Source organism: Camelus ferus, chromosome 35 (genome assembly GCF_009834535.1).
Source record: "Camelus ferus isolate YT-003-E chromosome 35, BCGSAC_Cfer_1.0, whole genome shotgun sequence".
Taxonomy (NCBI): Eukaryota; Metazoa; Chordata; class Mammalia; order Artiodactyla; family Camelidae; genus Camelus; species Camelus ferus.
Window position 1 is genome coordinate 13777473 of NC_045730.1, and position 16497 is coordinate 13793969.

The 16497-nt window shown below is 38.2% G+C and overlaps 1 protein-coding gene across 1 annotated transcript in view; it reads right to left on the reverse strand.

Annotated features, from left to right (window-relative positions):
• The window catches only part of MYO3A (myosin IIIA), a 193718-nt gene that overhangs the window by 97193 nt on the left and 80028 nt on the right, over window positions 1–16497 (reverse strand). The window contains 6 exon segments of the mRNA XM_032473581.1: window positions 2267–2381; window positions 2471–2569; window positions 11297–11499; window positions 13297–13380; window positions 13485–13589; window positions 14812–14928. Coding sequence (XP_032329472.1) covers window positions 2267–2381; window positions 2471–2569; window positions 11297–11499; window positions 13297–13380; window positions 13485–13589; window positions 14812–14928 — 723 coding nt within the window.

A 16497-nucleotide genomic window follows, 5' to 3' on the forward strand; every position in this document is an offset into this window, starting at 1 on the left:
CTTCTCCAACCTCACCCAGCTGGCAGAGATCACATCTCACTCCCTAAAATCAAGGTCTTAAGGAAGTCCTCCCCTCAGCCCTGAGTGAGGAGACCCAAGGTGGATGGAACCAAAGGCTTTCAAAGGAAAGTCAAGACTGGGGGGCCACCTGTTGTGGAAGCTGTCAACAGCAGAAGCTCCAGTATTTGGAGAAAACACACTAGTAGCAAACTTTTCTCTATGCTGAGAACAAACACAGCTTTAGAAATACTATTCTCTAGCAAGCAGATGCATCAGTGGACTAACAGTTATTGCAGACAGCCTTCCGTTTTAAAAGGGAGTTCACAGTGCCTTAAAAACATGCTACAGAATGATTAAACTCAATAACCTCACTGCACGCAACTTGAATGATTCTTGTAACATTTCACTTCTATCAGCATCTCTACATTTCACATCCTCCTGATCAAATTTTCCAAATTTTTGGAGAAGAATTAGATATTATTTTTAGCTCAAGCTCTTAGCAGAGATTTGATAATCCAAGAAATTTCAGTATACTGCTTAAGCAGACATATTAACTGTTTCAAGTTGCAGGAGTGTCATTTATGAAATGAAATTGAAATCAACCAACTGCACATTACTTTCCTGAAAGAGCTCAACTAAAAGCCTGATTCACATTCAGAGTGAAGTGCTCTTTTTATTGCAGGGCTGAAATAACACAGCAAACAGTAAACCGCTAAGAGCAGAGCCTGAAAGCTTCTCTAAAAGCCTTCAGGAGCCCCTATTAAACAAGATACTTTGTTATAAAAATTAAAAAATACAACCTATGACACAGAAAGAAATCTTTATTACTCAGGGATAAATTTGTAGCCTTAAATGTTTCCATCGTTAAATAAAGAAATAGAGGTACCAAGTTTTCTCCTTAAGCAAAAGGATAACACAAGAAACCAAATGAATACTTGATAAAAATATAAAAAAGCAAAAATCAATAATACAAAGAATGTGCTTTGAAGGATGCCATCAAGAAAGTAAAAAGACAACAAATGAGAGAGAATTTTTGCAAATCATGTATCTGATAAGAAACTTGTATCTAAATACAAAGAATTCTTACAACTCAATAATAAAAAGACAGCCTAATTAAAAATAGGCAAAGACTCTGAACAGATATTTCTTCAAAGATTTATAAATGATAAAGGACCAATAAATACATGAAAAAAAGTTACAGCATCATAAGGCTTTAGGGAAATGCAAATCAAACCCACAATGAGACACCACTTCACACTTGATAGAAAGGCTATGAACAGATAATAATAAGTGCTGAGGAAGATGGGGAGAAATCGGAACGTTTATACCCTGCTGGTTGGAATGTAAAATAGTGCAGCTACTTTGGGGCACAGTGTAGGAGTTCCTCAGGCGTTACTCCACGACCTGGCACTTCCACTCCTAGGTACACACCAAAGAGAAGTGAAAACTCACATCGCACAAAACTTGGACTTGGATGATGGCAGCAACGTTATTTATAATAGCCCCAAAGCAGAAACAACCCAAACGCTCATCAAATGATGATGCCTGGATAAATAATGTGAGGTAAATCCAGACAATGGATTATTTCTCAATAAAAAGGAATGAAGTACTGATATCTGCTACCGCATAGATGAACCTTGAAGATATTATGCTAAAGAAGTCAGTCACAAAGGGTGACATATGGCATCAGTAAATGAGTGTGGAATGTCCACAATAATCAGATCTAGAGTGATAGGAAGTAGAGGTGGGATGGGGATGAGGAAGGACTGCTAATCACCAGCCTGTCGCCTTTTGGGGTGGAAAATTTAGAACATGGAAATATTCCCAAAGTGATTATGGGGGTGGATGCACAGCCTCATGACTGCATTAAGTGTACACTTTTTAACGGCTGACTTGTACAGATGTGAATTATACCTTAATAAAGTTGTTAGAAAAACAGATTGCGCTAAAAAAGAACATGAGACATGGTTACAGTTACTCATTTAAATAAAATTGCATACATATGTGGGAGATGCAAATGCAAGTAAAATAAAAGATTACGAACAAAACCATTTGGTTCTATCTTAAGGTCATAGTTTCTTCATGTAGAAGGTAAATATAATTCTAGCTATTTCATAAGGCCATTTCAGTAATTTAAAAAAAGATCCATGTAATGCCCTCAGCGCCACGTCTGACATATAGTGACCACTCAACAAATGCTAACTCTTACCACTCGTGACGACAAAAAGACACTTCCTGCAGAGGTTCACGTGTCTTTCACACTCACCTCCATTGTAAAGCCGATGACCTTGAAACACTGCTCAATTAACTCATATTGGGATTTATAGAAACTATTATTCATCATGTCCTGTACTGTTCTGATATGGTCATTTTGCAGGTATCTGAAAAAAAATATGAAAGGATAGGTGAAAATCTGAAATTAAGTGGAAAGTGGAAGCAGTATTTATGGAAGTCCACCCTGCTTTGTTACCTGGGAGGCTTATTTTCTGGCAGTTTGTAAAGGGCTAGTTTCTTCTTTTCTGCTAAACCAGCGTAGACGTAGTAAAAAATATGAAAATTTTTTTCTCCACTGAAAAAATAAGACATTTTCAGGAAGGCAGTTAGTAAGAATATTTATCACTTGCTGAAGTTTCCTGGCAATATAATGATCAGAACAACAACTGTTAAGTGCCCACGTCGGTGTCCCAGAATACTGGAGTTTGCCTTTCTGTAGTTGCTGACTGTTGTTATTTTCAACAACCACTGTCATCAAATTCCAGATACTGCTGAACACTTTGTATGAGCGTGTCTACTAGGCACTGTTCTAGGCACTGGGGATGTAGCAGGAACAAAACAGTCAAAAGCCCGAACTTCTTGGAGTTTACGTGCCAGTGGGACCAGACGGAAAAGGAAACAAGTTAATGATAAACAGAGTGTGTCGTGCCAGATGGCAGTATGTGCTGTCTGATCTCATCTACCTGCCATAATCCATTAGGCAACGTTCCCGCCTAATGAGACCACAAGAAGGAGAAGAAAGAGAGAAAGGAATAGAAGTAATATTTGACACAATAATGACTGAGAATTTCCCCAAATTAATGTCTGATACCAAACCAAGATCCAGGAGACTCAGAAAACACCAAGAAGGAGAAATGCTTAAAAAAAAAAAAGACACCTAGGCATATCATTTTCCAATTATAGAAGATAAGGAAAAAGATAAAAGATAAAGAAGAAATCTTGAAAGAAGCCAGAGGGATAAAACCACCTTACCTGAAGAAGAACAAAGACAAGGATTACATTTGACTTCTCATCAGAAATCATGCAACTCAGAAGCGACGGGACTGAAATCTTTAGTACCGAGAAAAGAGAAACCCACCTCCCTCCAAATCTATACCCCATGAAATTATTCTTCAGAAACTAAAGAGAAGTAAAGACTTAGAAAAACAAAAATTGAGGAAATTTGTTGCCAGTAGACCTGCCTTGGAAGAAATGGTAAAAGAAGTGCTTTAGAGAGAAGAAAAATAATGTAGGTCAGAAATGTGGATCAACATAATGAAAAGAAGACCATCAGAGAAGGAATAGTGAAGGTAAAATAAATACGTTTTCTTATGCTTAATTGACCTGACAGGTAAGAGTTAGTTGAAAACAATAATAGCAACAATGTATTCAATTACATATGCTTATGTGTATGTATAATATATACATACATTTATAAATGCTTATGTATGCTTAAAGATAATGATATCAAAGACAGCAATGACACAAGGGATGGGAGAGGGGAATTGGGATTATTTTGTTATAAAGTTCTCAATATCTGTGAAGCACTATAGAATTATTTGAAAGTGGACTTGGGTTAATTGTAAAAATATATTAAAAATCCTAGGGTAACCACTAAGAAAGCAAAAAAAGAAGTATGACTGCTATCCTAAGAAAAGAAAGAAAAGAGAATTACATAACATGCTCAATTAAAACCACAAAAAGGCAGAGAAAGAGTGGAGACAAAAATAGGAACAAAGAATGGGGGCAGCAGTTAGAAACAATAGTAGTATCAAACACGGTAGATATTAATCCAACTATATTAGTAATTAATTTGAACATGAATGGTCTAAATACCTCAATTAATCAAGACTGTCAGAGTTGATCAAAAAACAAGATCCGACTATATGTTGTCTATGAAAAATGCACTTTATTTATTTTTTAACATTTTTATTGAGTTATAGTCAGTTTACAATGTTGTGTCAATTTCCAGTGTAGAGCACAATTGTTCAGTTATACATGAACATACATACATTCATTGTTGCATTCTTTTTTGCTGTGAGCTACCAGAAGATCTTGTATATATCTCCCTGTGCTATACAGTATAGTCTTGTTTATCTATTCTACATATGTCTGTCAGTATCTACAAATTTTGAACTCTCAGTCTGTCCTTTCCCAGCCCCCTCTCCTCTGGCAACCGCAAGTTTGTGTTCTATGTCTATGACTCTGTTTCTGTTTTGTATTTATGTTCATTTGTCTTTTTCTTTCTTTGAAAAATGCACTTTCAATACCAAGACACATATAGATTAAAAATAATGGATGGAGAAAAATATACCATGCTAATGCCAATCAAAAGAAAGCAGGAGAAAAAAAGAAAAAAGAAGCAAAAACAACAACAAAAAAACCCCAAAGACAAACAAAAAAAAAGGCTTAAATTCTTTAAAAAAAAGTACAAAAAACAAAACAAAACAAAAAGAAAGCAGGAGTAATTATGTTAATTTCAGTCGAAGCTGACGTCAAAGCAAGAGAGTTAGCAGGGATTGAGAAGGGCATCATTTATAGACTTTCCTGAAAATTCACATATAAAAATACTTCATACAAAAGTGTACTACTTGATAAAGTGATTAATGTGGGTTCCTGCTCCTCCTTGTTAATATTTCAAAAAGAAGGGATGCATTTTGAAAGAGAAAAGTATCAGTGCTATTGATTAGTATGCATTCTGGGTTGAGACTGCCCCCCGAGTCTGGGAGGGCATAATCCCGACACCCTGGAAGAAAGTTCCAATGTCCAGGAAATCAAATCTCTTGAATGCGTGGGTGTGAGGGAACAAGGGGTTGAGATAAAATGGCAGCAGAGGGAGGGTCAGCATTTTTTAGCAATAAAGTACTTTTTAATTAAGGTATGTGCAGTGTCTTTGTAGACATAATGCTATTGCACACTTAACAGACTACAGCACAGTGTAAACTTTTATATGTACTGGGAAACCAAGAAATTCACATGACTTGCTTTATTATGATATTCACCTCATTGTAGTGGTCTGGAACTGAACCCACAATATCTCTGAGCTGTGCCTGTACTCAGCTGAAATGAAAAATGTGAACTTAGGAGACAGTGAGAAGCACATCTCTGGTTGTCAATCACACAGAGCTATCGGCTGAGGCCATGATATCAAAAGAAATTGCTAAGTGTGAGAATACAGAGAGAAAAGAGAAATGCTACAATAACAAAGCTTTGGTAAGTGCAGTGCACATTTAGGGAATGGATGGATGAATCTAAATCAGAGAGGAAAAACTTAGAGAGGTAGAGGAGGAAACAGGAGGGTCCAGTCATAGAAGCAAAGACAGGTGTTTCAAGAAAAGGGGTGTCCACACACGGGCTGAGGTGCTGAAGTGAGGATGGCAGCATTCTCTACAGCTGGCTGTATGTGCATCTTCCACCCCCTGAGCCATTATTTGCGGCAGTCACAAGTAATGCTTCGATGAACACTAGCATTGGGCATGAGTTAAGGTTAGAACAAAACTAAAAGTTTAGTTCTTTGTCTTTTCTCACCACAAAATAATGAAACTTCTCTAAGACAGGCACAGCATATAATTTAGTTCGCTTTGTTCTAATGGAATCACATTGATTGCTCTCTGTGCCACACCTTTAATGATGCAGTGTGCAATTAGAGAAGTGACTCATACACACAGACACACAAAACTGGTGGAGTTCTCTTTAATTAGCAGTTTGCATTTACTGAGGGCTGTAATTCGACAGGACCTGGAGATGCTATAGGAAACACACTGACCTTCAGTGGATAAACAACTAGAGGATTAAAGGAACAGGAAAATAAGTCACCTCCGAAGATTACCCATCTCGTGTCCCACCTTAGCTACATGAAAGCGGCACTCACAGAAGGCACAGCGCCGTAGCGTCCCGCACAAGCGGGACCTGGTTCCCAGGTCAGGATGGCCTGGGGACAAATGTGGGGTCTCAGCAAGCCACCAGGTAAAACAGCTGGCCCTTGAACAACACGAGTTTGAACTGTGTGGGTCCATTTATGCATAAATGTTTTCAATAAGTATAAAAAAATGTGAAGAATATCGTGTACAAGACTTGGAGTGGATAACCGATCTCCACATGGGCCTAAAGTGAGTGATAGTTAATGTAAAATGAATAATGTGTCACTTTCTTACTGGTTGATCACTCTGTCTTCAGAGAATTACAGTTACCATACAGTATGCCTCTCTCTCATAGCTGGAGAAACTACATATCAGCCTATTGTCACAAAGTGGTTTTTGAGACAATGCACCGAAGTTCCTAATACTGTATTGTGAATATGACTGAACTATTGTATGCCATAAAATTTTATAAGATTCATTCCTTAGCATATAGACCAGGCTACCGTGAGGCAATTGTATTGACTACACGAGGTGACATAAGGCAATCTGATTGCTGCCTCTTTATGATCAACGCATGAACCGTTATACCTGTAAATAAATATGCATTTCTTTCTCATATTATCTTTTTGTTTTTGATGTCCAGTGTCAGCATAACATCTACAGTGTTTTGTATCAACTAAGACAACACGGACACAGGCACTGATGGGTGATTCGTCTTGTCAACAGAACACATAAACTTAATGGCATCGATAAGTGTAGTCCTTTAAATGTATTTTCTCTTCCTTATAATTTTCTTAATAATATTTTTTTCTCTAGCTTACTCTTTTGTAAGAATACAGTATATAACATATGTAACATACAAAATATGTGTTAACCGACTGTTTATGTTACTGGCAAGGCTTCTGGCCAACAGCAGGCTGTTTGTAGTTAAGTTTGGGGAAAGTCAGAAGTTACACGCAGATTTCTGACTGCAAGGCGGGGTTGGTGCCCCTAAACCCCCTGGTGTTCAAGAGTCGACTTATTTCTCTGGCTCTGGCCCTACCCCCACTGGGGACCCTCTAATGCTTCCTCAGAGTCCCACCCAGCCATTGGCAGGAAGACCCTCCAGGCTGTCCCGTGTGCCCAGGACCCTGGGGATCACCTGTGCAGCCAAGGCCTCTAGCACCTCAAAACTGTGGCAAAGTCCTCACAAGGCAGGGACTTACCCGACCTGGGAAAGTCAACCTTGGAGTTGCCCTTCACCAAAGGGGCCCGAAATGAGGCTTGGAAAAGCAACAACACAGCCTTGCGTTTATGAAGCTCCACAGGGTGTTCATGAAACAGTGCTTCCAGCTGCTCATTGTCAGTACCGCTCCCTCCTCCAGGACTCCCTTCTCCAGGATGTCCCGTCTCCTCAGTCCCCCTCCCTTGCCATCTCCCTGCCCACCCCTCGCAGAGGAACTTGCTGCCTACTTTCCTGAGAGATGAGAAGCCAACCAGCCCTGTATCAAATCAGACACGGCTCCCAGGAGGCCAGGCGCTGCTTTACCGCAGGGATCCTCTCGTCCCGCTCTGTATCTCCTGCACTCAGAACAGCTCCTGCACATAGTAGGTACCCAATAAATGTCTGCCACATGGGTGCATCAATGAATAAATGGTGGGCTTTGGAGTCAAACAGGGAGACATGGGTTCAAACCCCGGTTCAGTCACATACTAGCTTTTTGACATTAGGCAACTTATTACAATATATTTGGTCTGTTGCCCCCTGTATAGGATAGACAATAATACCCTGTCACATCTCTGAGGGAACAGAAGAGATTAGGGACGTAAAGTACAAAGCACAGTGCCTGACAGAGTAATTGCTCCATAAGTAATATTTTCGCCTTCTCCACAGGAGAGCACACACGTGCCATTCGGCCGATGTCTCCCTGTAGCGTCTAGTTAAGTGCCCGGGCACGTGAGAGAAACGCAGTCAGTCCTTGGCTGAACTAAACTGTAGGAACAGGGGAAAACTGCGGTGAAACAGCTACCATTTACATTTACGAGCATTTTACAGCATTGACGTTAAGATGCTTCATTTTCTTCTTGGAATTGAGTCACTTCTTTTTGAAATGTCCTCTTTAAAATCGTCTACATTTTAGGAAAGGCTGTCAGTCACAACTTTATGATAGTCCTATCACTAGAGATACCATCATTGGAAGTATTAAAAAAAATGGGGTCAGAGATTGGGGTGGGATAATGTGGGAAGAGGCAAAAAGAAAAGCATTTATTCCATTAAGAGAAAAGGTAAATTCCTTTTTAAAAAATAATGGTCCGCTCCGGTTCTTCTCTGCCACCGCAGATTCTTCTCCGCTCTTTGCCTTGCTCGCTAACCTCCAGAGACGGCAACACCCGGGCTCCCCTGCTCTCCGGCTTCCCGCTGGGTTGGGCCGGGAGGAAGCACAGGCAGGAGCCTGCAGGGAGAGATGAGGGACGAACGAGGTCGAGGTGTTCCTCCGCTTGCTCGCTCCCTCCCAGGAGCGGTAGAGTTGGCTCTCAATATCCACTGGGTTGCGCATCCACGGATTCAACCAATCGAATCTGTGGATGCGGAACCCGTGGACCCGGAGGACCCAATCAGCATCCAAGGACTTGGGCACCCGTGGAGGGAGCTGGCTCCGGAAACAACGCCCCGCAGACACCGAGGGACAACTGTGTTCCTTTGGGCAGCAGCTCCCTACACGCAGTATCCTCTCCCCCGCCCTGGTTCTCACCAGGCTCCACGGAGTGTTCCCACGTTCTGCCCTTCAGACCCAGGAGCAGCAATGATTTCTCCGTGCTGTTCATATGTGGGTATCTCACCGTTTCTTCTTGGTTCTTTGATGCCTTCTACCTCCTCTCAGTTAAGCCGTTTGAACTGGTTCTTTCCTTTCAGTCCCCAAATTACATAGCACAGTTATATTTACCAACTAAGAATTCTTCTATCACATTTCTGATATTTTCTCATTTAAAGATCATTACAAAAAGCTTCTCTAGAATTTAAAAATGCAATTCAAATTAAGTAAAAGAAAAAAAAATAGATATTAAAAAAAGACCCTGGAAAAATAGAAAAATTATACGGCTAATGTGCTTGAGTTGTAACTGAGATCTTTATCAACCTGATGATGAACTGGAATTTGGAATACTTTTCACCAATAAACAATGTTGTTAAACTATCGTCTGTTAGGCCAGCTGAAAATAAGCTTACTTACTTAATAGTATGCCTAAAATATAACCCTAATTGTGCTATTTCCTGGACTTGATGATGCAATGGTTCAATACGGATAAATGAGATTATTTTTATGGTTACAAATCCACAGCCTCAATGTGTAGCCGCAGAGGGCACCGCTCACATGGTATTCTACATGCAGGTGCGGCAGCGCAAGACTCCAGAGAACCCACTGTGAATGGTGCCCCCGACACTTCACATCATGGCACCCCATCTAAATCCCAATACTTTAGCATCTTAGGTGGACCTTCCCCAAAGGCCAGAAGTACAGAGTCTTACATGGTTATGAGAGCAGGACAAATTGTTTTGAGAACCAGTTATGTCTCTACACCTGCATAAGACCAGGTGGTTCCTCCCGGTAAGGTTGGCAAAGGCACTAACAATCATGCCTACTAAGTCCTGGGCGGCTGCACACGTTGATAACAGTAGCGGCTATTTACTGACATCTTCAGTGTCTCATGTACTGTGCTACATGTTATTTTATTTTTATTTAAGTATAGTCGATTTACCATGTTGTGTTCATTTCTGGTGCACAACACAGTGATTCAGTTATACATATATATTCTTTTTCATATTCTTCATTATAGGCTATTACAAGATATTGAATATAGTTCCCTGTGCTGTACAGTAAGACCTTGTTGTTTATCTATTTTATATATAGTAGTTTGTATCTGCAGACCCAGAACTCCCAATTTATCTCACCCCCACCAGATGTTATTTCTAATCTCCACACAACCATGAACACTACAACTGCTAATAAGGGCTTAAACTTAACAGGTTTCTTTCTGTGTGCTCCTCACTGTGCTAAACACTCTACAGGCATCTTCTTAATTAACAGGTAGGGACCACTGCTACCCCTTTCTAAAAATGAAAAGCTGAGGTGCAGGGAGGTTAAGCACTTCAAATTATACACACAGTAAGTTGCAGAAACAAGATTCTATAAGGGTCTTTAAAGTTTAAATAGCTTACCCAAGGTGAGTAACATTTCATGGAACCACCATTCGAAGCCATCACTGCCTAATAATTATCCTTACACATTTAGAATTGAAGACCAGAGGATAACTTTCCACATTGAAGGCTGAGCTCGGGAGGTGCCTCCAGGCAACTTACATTCACAGTTTACTCATAAACTGAATGACAGGAAATTTGAAGGCACTTATATTAAATACTAATGCACTAATACCTAACAACAGCTTATGTTTCCAGGAATTTAACATACAACACATTACTACCATAATGTAGATATGTGTAGCACAAAACCGACATAAGAAAAACAGAAGACTCTAAATTGCCACAATTAAAAAAAAATAATATAAAGACCAGGGTACATATCCAATGTTGTGATTATAGTTTTTGCATATGAACAACAAACAAGGATGTTTTGGAATCATTAGGACAAGAGAGACACTGCCAATTGGAATTCATTCAATCTAAACATACCAAAATACCGTATTGGTGGCTTAAATCAACCGGCAAGAAAAAGGACAATACAATAAAGCCCCTTCCTGAATTTTTTTTTCGTACCTTGTGTATAAACATTAAGAAAAATAGAATTAATACAAAGATCTATTTATATATACCAGCATTTAAGAGAAAGACTTGTTTCTATTTAAATTTCATATTAGTTTTGTGTAGAGAAATATATTATCTCTTATTTCAGAAATGGCTTTAACTTATCCTGTTAGTACTTCTATAATGGGTTGGGCTTTCTGTCTAGTTTCATCAACTTTAGGCTATTTATAAACTCCTCTCCTGGATGTAACACACGAGAGAATAGGCAGTGCTGAGGGATCTCTGCTTCCAACAGTAAATGGCTCACACGTAGCAGGTAATCAACAAAATTTTATTGAATTTTTGTTGAAATTTTGTTAAATGATAATATGTTTTATTATTCAGAAAAGCATTATCTTTGCTTATGTTTTCCTGGGAAATAAGCAAACATGTGACACAAACTTACATGGCTTGGTGGATAACTCGGGATTTCTCCAGAAGGTATTCAGAAATCTGTGCTCCCACAACAGCTCCAGAAGGGGTAAATTTCATTTCTAAGTATTTTCCAAATCGGCTGGAATTGTCGTTTATAATAGTGCAGGCATTGCCAAAGGCTTCCACCAAATTGTTCACTTGTAAAATCTTCTCTTGCAGGGTTTTGTTATTAGCCTAGAGAAAATGTCAAGATATTTAAAATTTTTTTAAATTAATTTTGTGTAGAATGAAAGGTCTCCTCTTTGATAAGCACTTTATGTAGATGAGAATGCACAAGAGCATATTCTCGCTATGTTGCCAGATGTTATGACCTAGTATGTTTTTCCCTTTCCATAGGTGCACCACTCACTACCCTTCTCAGAGGGGCAAACAGATATTTTATACGTTTTCTGTTCGGATATGGTTCTGTTCAGTTCCTGATTTATGAACACAATTTATAAGCAGTCTATGCAAACTGAGGTACACTTCAAATTTTGTTATTCCTCCTCCACCTGCCTGGGGCCCCATCCAAATGCTCTCCAAAGCCTGGACCACTTCTCTTGCTTCCATGGAAGCTGCTAAACCTGAAACTAAGGGTGTAAAGATAATCTGTAAACTCAGATGCAGAGGAGAGGGAATAATTGTGCAAATCAGGAACAGCTCGGGTGTGTGGGTGGGAGACGTGGAACCCTGGTCGAGGCCAGTGGGCCTATGTGGTTGTCCCTCTCTTTTCCCCACCCTATATTTGTGCTTTCATTTTCTTAACAGAAGTTCTGAATTTTGGTGAAATCCAATTTTTACCTTTATGGATTATGCTTTTCATGTTGTACGTAACAACTCTTTGCCTGGCCTCAGATGACAGAGAACAAAGTTAATTTACAGTTTTCTTCTAGAAATTTTATAGTTTTTGGTTTTACATTTAGGTCTCCGATCTATTTGGAGTTAATTTTTTGTAGTGCATGGGGTCCAGATTAGGATTCAATATTTTAGTTATGGGATTATTCCAGCACCATTTGTTAAAGGACTATCATTCACTGACCTTGCACCTTTATTGAATATCGATAAACCGTATATATGTAGATTCCTCTTTCTATTCCATTGATCTGTATGCCATCTTTTCTTCAAATAAGACAATCTTGACTCCTACAGCTTTATAGTAAGTCTTGAAATAAAGTAGTGTTAATCCTCCAATACTGTTCTTTTTCAAAACCGTTTGATTATTATAGTTACTCTGCCTTACCATGTAAATTTTTGAGTCAACTTGTCTGTTTCTAAAAAAAAAAAAATCCTGTTGAGATTTTTACTGTAACTGCATTGAATCTACAGATCAATTTGTGGAGAACTGACATCTTAATAATATTAAGTGTTTTAATCCATGAATGTGGTATGTATCTTCTATTATTCAGGACTTCTTTGATATCGTTCATCAACTTTTTTCTGTTTTACAGCATACAAATCTTGCACTTGTTTTGTAAGATCTAAATTTAAGTATTCATGTTTTTGTGGTGCTAATGACACTTTATTTTATTTTATTTGCTTTTAAATTATTTATTTATTTATTTATGAATGACACTTTAAAATTTAAATTTCTAATTGATCATCGATGGGATGTGTGTGATACATATTTATTTAAATATATTTAAATATAAATTAAATAATTATTTTTTGCATATTGACTCCCCTTTTAACTTGCTAACTACAAAAGGAGAGGAAGTAAAGAAAGCATTCAGTGCATATGTTAGGGTGAAAAAGAGAGAAAATCAAATTAATAAAGCCTTGCCTACTGAGAATGAAAATAAAAGTATCCTCAAAACAAAGCATACGTACTTTCTATTGTTTGTTATATTTTAAACTCACAAAGGACGACAAAGAGCATTATGATTTCTGTGCATTATAAAATGTGGGAACTTATGAATATTAACCTAATTGGTTAAATTAAGTTGTGAAATATCAGAAATGTTCCTGTTAGGACAGACAAAAAATAAATTATACCTTTCCAAGCACTGTCAGCTGCTGAACTAGAAGATGAGCACTTTCAGTCTTTCCAGCACCACTTTCTCCAGAAATAACAATGCACTGCACAGTGAGAGGAGCAAACTGTAAGACTTCATCCTCACAAAATTCAGTGGACACACAAGAGCCTAAGAGGGGAATTGCTATGAATGTGAGACGGTCCTTACCTGATCTGAATTATATGTTACCATAGACTGGTATGCTAAGTCAGCCATGGCAAAAATGTGAGGAGGACTGGCAGTTCTTTTTGCTCCCATATACAGTTTGGAATGCTAAAGGTTAAAAAGAATATTCATAGGGTTTTGAGTCTTGTTTTTGTTTCAGCCCCATTTATTTACAGATACAGCACTAATTTTAAAGAGCAAAACATGAATCAAAATACAGTTTCATACCAGCAAAATGTTACACATATGTTATATACACACAGACATGCACAAATCATGGACAATTCTGTAAAATAAAAGCGACAAAAAAAAAAAAAAAAAAGCCCAGAAACATGATATGACGAAATATGACATCACTTTGGCAGTGCCATTTAAAAGAAGACTCTTCTGGAAATGCATACCACTTCCAAAGCAGAACTTAAGGTTTCAAAATACTATTATTTCTTTAAATAAGAAGACATTTTATAAATAGGACAATCAGATAACATTTTGTTGACTATTCTTTGGATATAATAATGTCTGGCAGACAATCACCACTTTTTTCCTTTCACGTCATTTACCATACATTCTCATTTGATTTGCCCAAGATCACATAGTTAATTGAGAGCAGAATTTACACTAAGGCCCAGATCTTCTACTTCAGTCAAGGTTCGTAAATTTGCCATTATTCTTGTAAATATTAAAGTGGTAAAGAGACAGAATTACATACTTTTCATCCACACACAAAATAACATTAAGCACAGTAGTAAACGCTATTCTAGAGCACACAAATAGCTAGATGAGTATGCATCCAATTAAACACAAAAACAGCCTAGCCTAACTCCAGAATACTATTCCGTATTTAAACATTAGGAGTTGAATAATGGATAGTTAGACACTTATACTCATAAAACATATTGTCTGATATTAAAAGCCAATCTGCAGGTCAAAAGGACTTTTTAAACACATAATGGTAAGTTTTATAGCCATTAAGTATATAGCACCTGTATATACAATGCAATTTTACTTTTGACACTCCCATCCTTGGTTCAGAGATAGATATTAAGTCTGCACTTTTTTAGGCATCTGTTTATTGATATGATACGTGATACAGACCAGTTACCAATTACCAGTAACTGAAATAATTAACATATTTCACATAAAGACCACAAACTGCATCAAGATCAATTCACCTTCTGTTTTTCTCTATTTCTGTGTTTTAATAATAATTATTTAACTCTTTATTCAAGGTATTGGACCAAATTTTCTTTGGCATAATTTAAATTAATTTAAATATCTGAATAGTATAATTATTTGTACAAAGTGAGAAGACACAAGCCACACCACATACCTCTGCAGAATAAAGACACAGACTCTGAAAAGGGTTAAGAGCAATGAGTATGTCTCCCACATAGATATAAATCTGATCTCTGGAGTAACACTTCTCAAGTTGCTCTGAGACTGTATTCTGTAATAAAATAAAAACAATTTACTTTTCTCAAAAATCACTGATGGTCAATTATAACTTTAAAAGCAAATGATAATAAACAAAACATCTGGAATGTGGAGCAAAGATCAGAAAGAAATAGGTAGTAAGAAGTGTAGCAGTGGGTCAGCAACTACCCTTGATGGGTTATTTTCTTCTCTTTTGAGAACCATAGAGGGGTGTCATTGTTCTCTGCATTTTCCACAGGACACACTGTGTGTTACAGGGAATACATACACACAATGCTTTCAAGGAACTAAGTAAATGCAGTAGATGAAGTAAAGAGAAAGACACTAGAAAAGGGAAGGGAAGATACAGCTAACATGATTTTATTCCAAATCGAGGTTATTCACTGGTTCTGTGGATTGTCTTGGCCCTTTGCTTAAGTATTTGGCTTTGAAGCAGAGTAAAAAGTACAGAGAAGTAACTTCCATAGGTGATAAGTCATATGAGTACAAAGGAATCAAGGTTAATAGTGCCAGAAACCATCATTTATAGTTCGTGACACAAGAGCAAAAGTTCTTAGGTCAAAAAATCAAACACACACAATAGAAACAAACCAACCCAGTGTTTAAGACAAAGGTCATCAATGTGATTAGCAAAGCCTTCTTTATAATCCATGAGCCTGGGGCTTCACATCATTGGAGAATCCGATACACAAAGATTCACAAAGGTGTTGGCAATCTCTGACTTGCAAACACTATTTGATACAAGATGTTTGATGTTCTCAAGAGTGACTATTCTGAGGAAGTACTTGAATTGTTCATGCAACCCTCCACTTACCAAATAACTACTTCTGGTGCAGAAAATGCCTCCTGATTAGTTGCATGTTTAAGCAAAATGCTCAGGCATGTATCAGAAGTATTAAAAAGTAAAATTCTGTGGGTCAGGCAGGATAGTGATCCCGACCTTTTACTGAAAAGGAGCTATTTATGTCTCCAATGATGTGATTATCTGAAATAAAAGGAGATGAGGAGAAAGCGGCTGAGACTACAATTTACTGGCCTGGACTTGTATCTTCACAAGAGATGTCTGAAATATTTCTGAGGTCATTCCCTAAAAGGTGGGCTGTGTGATCCCATGAGGGGGAGCACTGACCATAGTGACAGACAGGTTCTTGAGGTATCTCAGAGACTCTGGGTCCTGCCACTGAGTGTAGAACAGGAGAGGAAAAGGAGGGGGGAAGCCAGATGGTGGTGTAGGAGGCAAATTGTTTTCTTTGTTTTTTCTTTTTTCTGTTTTTTCAAGTAGTCTATTTAAAAAAAAAGGGGGGGGGGTAATTAGGTTTGTTTGTTAATTAAATTAACTAATTAATTATTCTGATGGAGGTACTGGGGATCGAACCCAGGACCTTGCACACTAGGCACACACTCTACCACTGAGTTATACCCTCCCCCTAAAGGTAAACTGTTTTCTGACTGCAGTAAATCATCCCTTTGAGACTCATGGAGAGAACTGAGGGGAAGAGGGGGCCTATGCTCTAAGCAACTCATCTTGTGTGAACTTGCACCTTTGTGAGTATCAAAAAAAAAGAAGAAAAAGTTGACACCA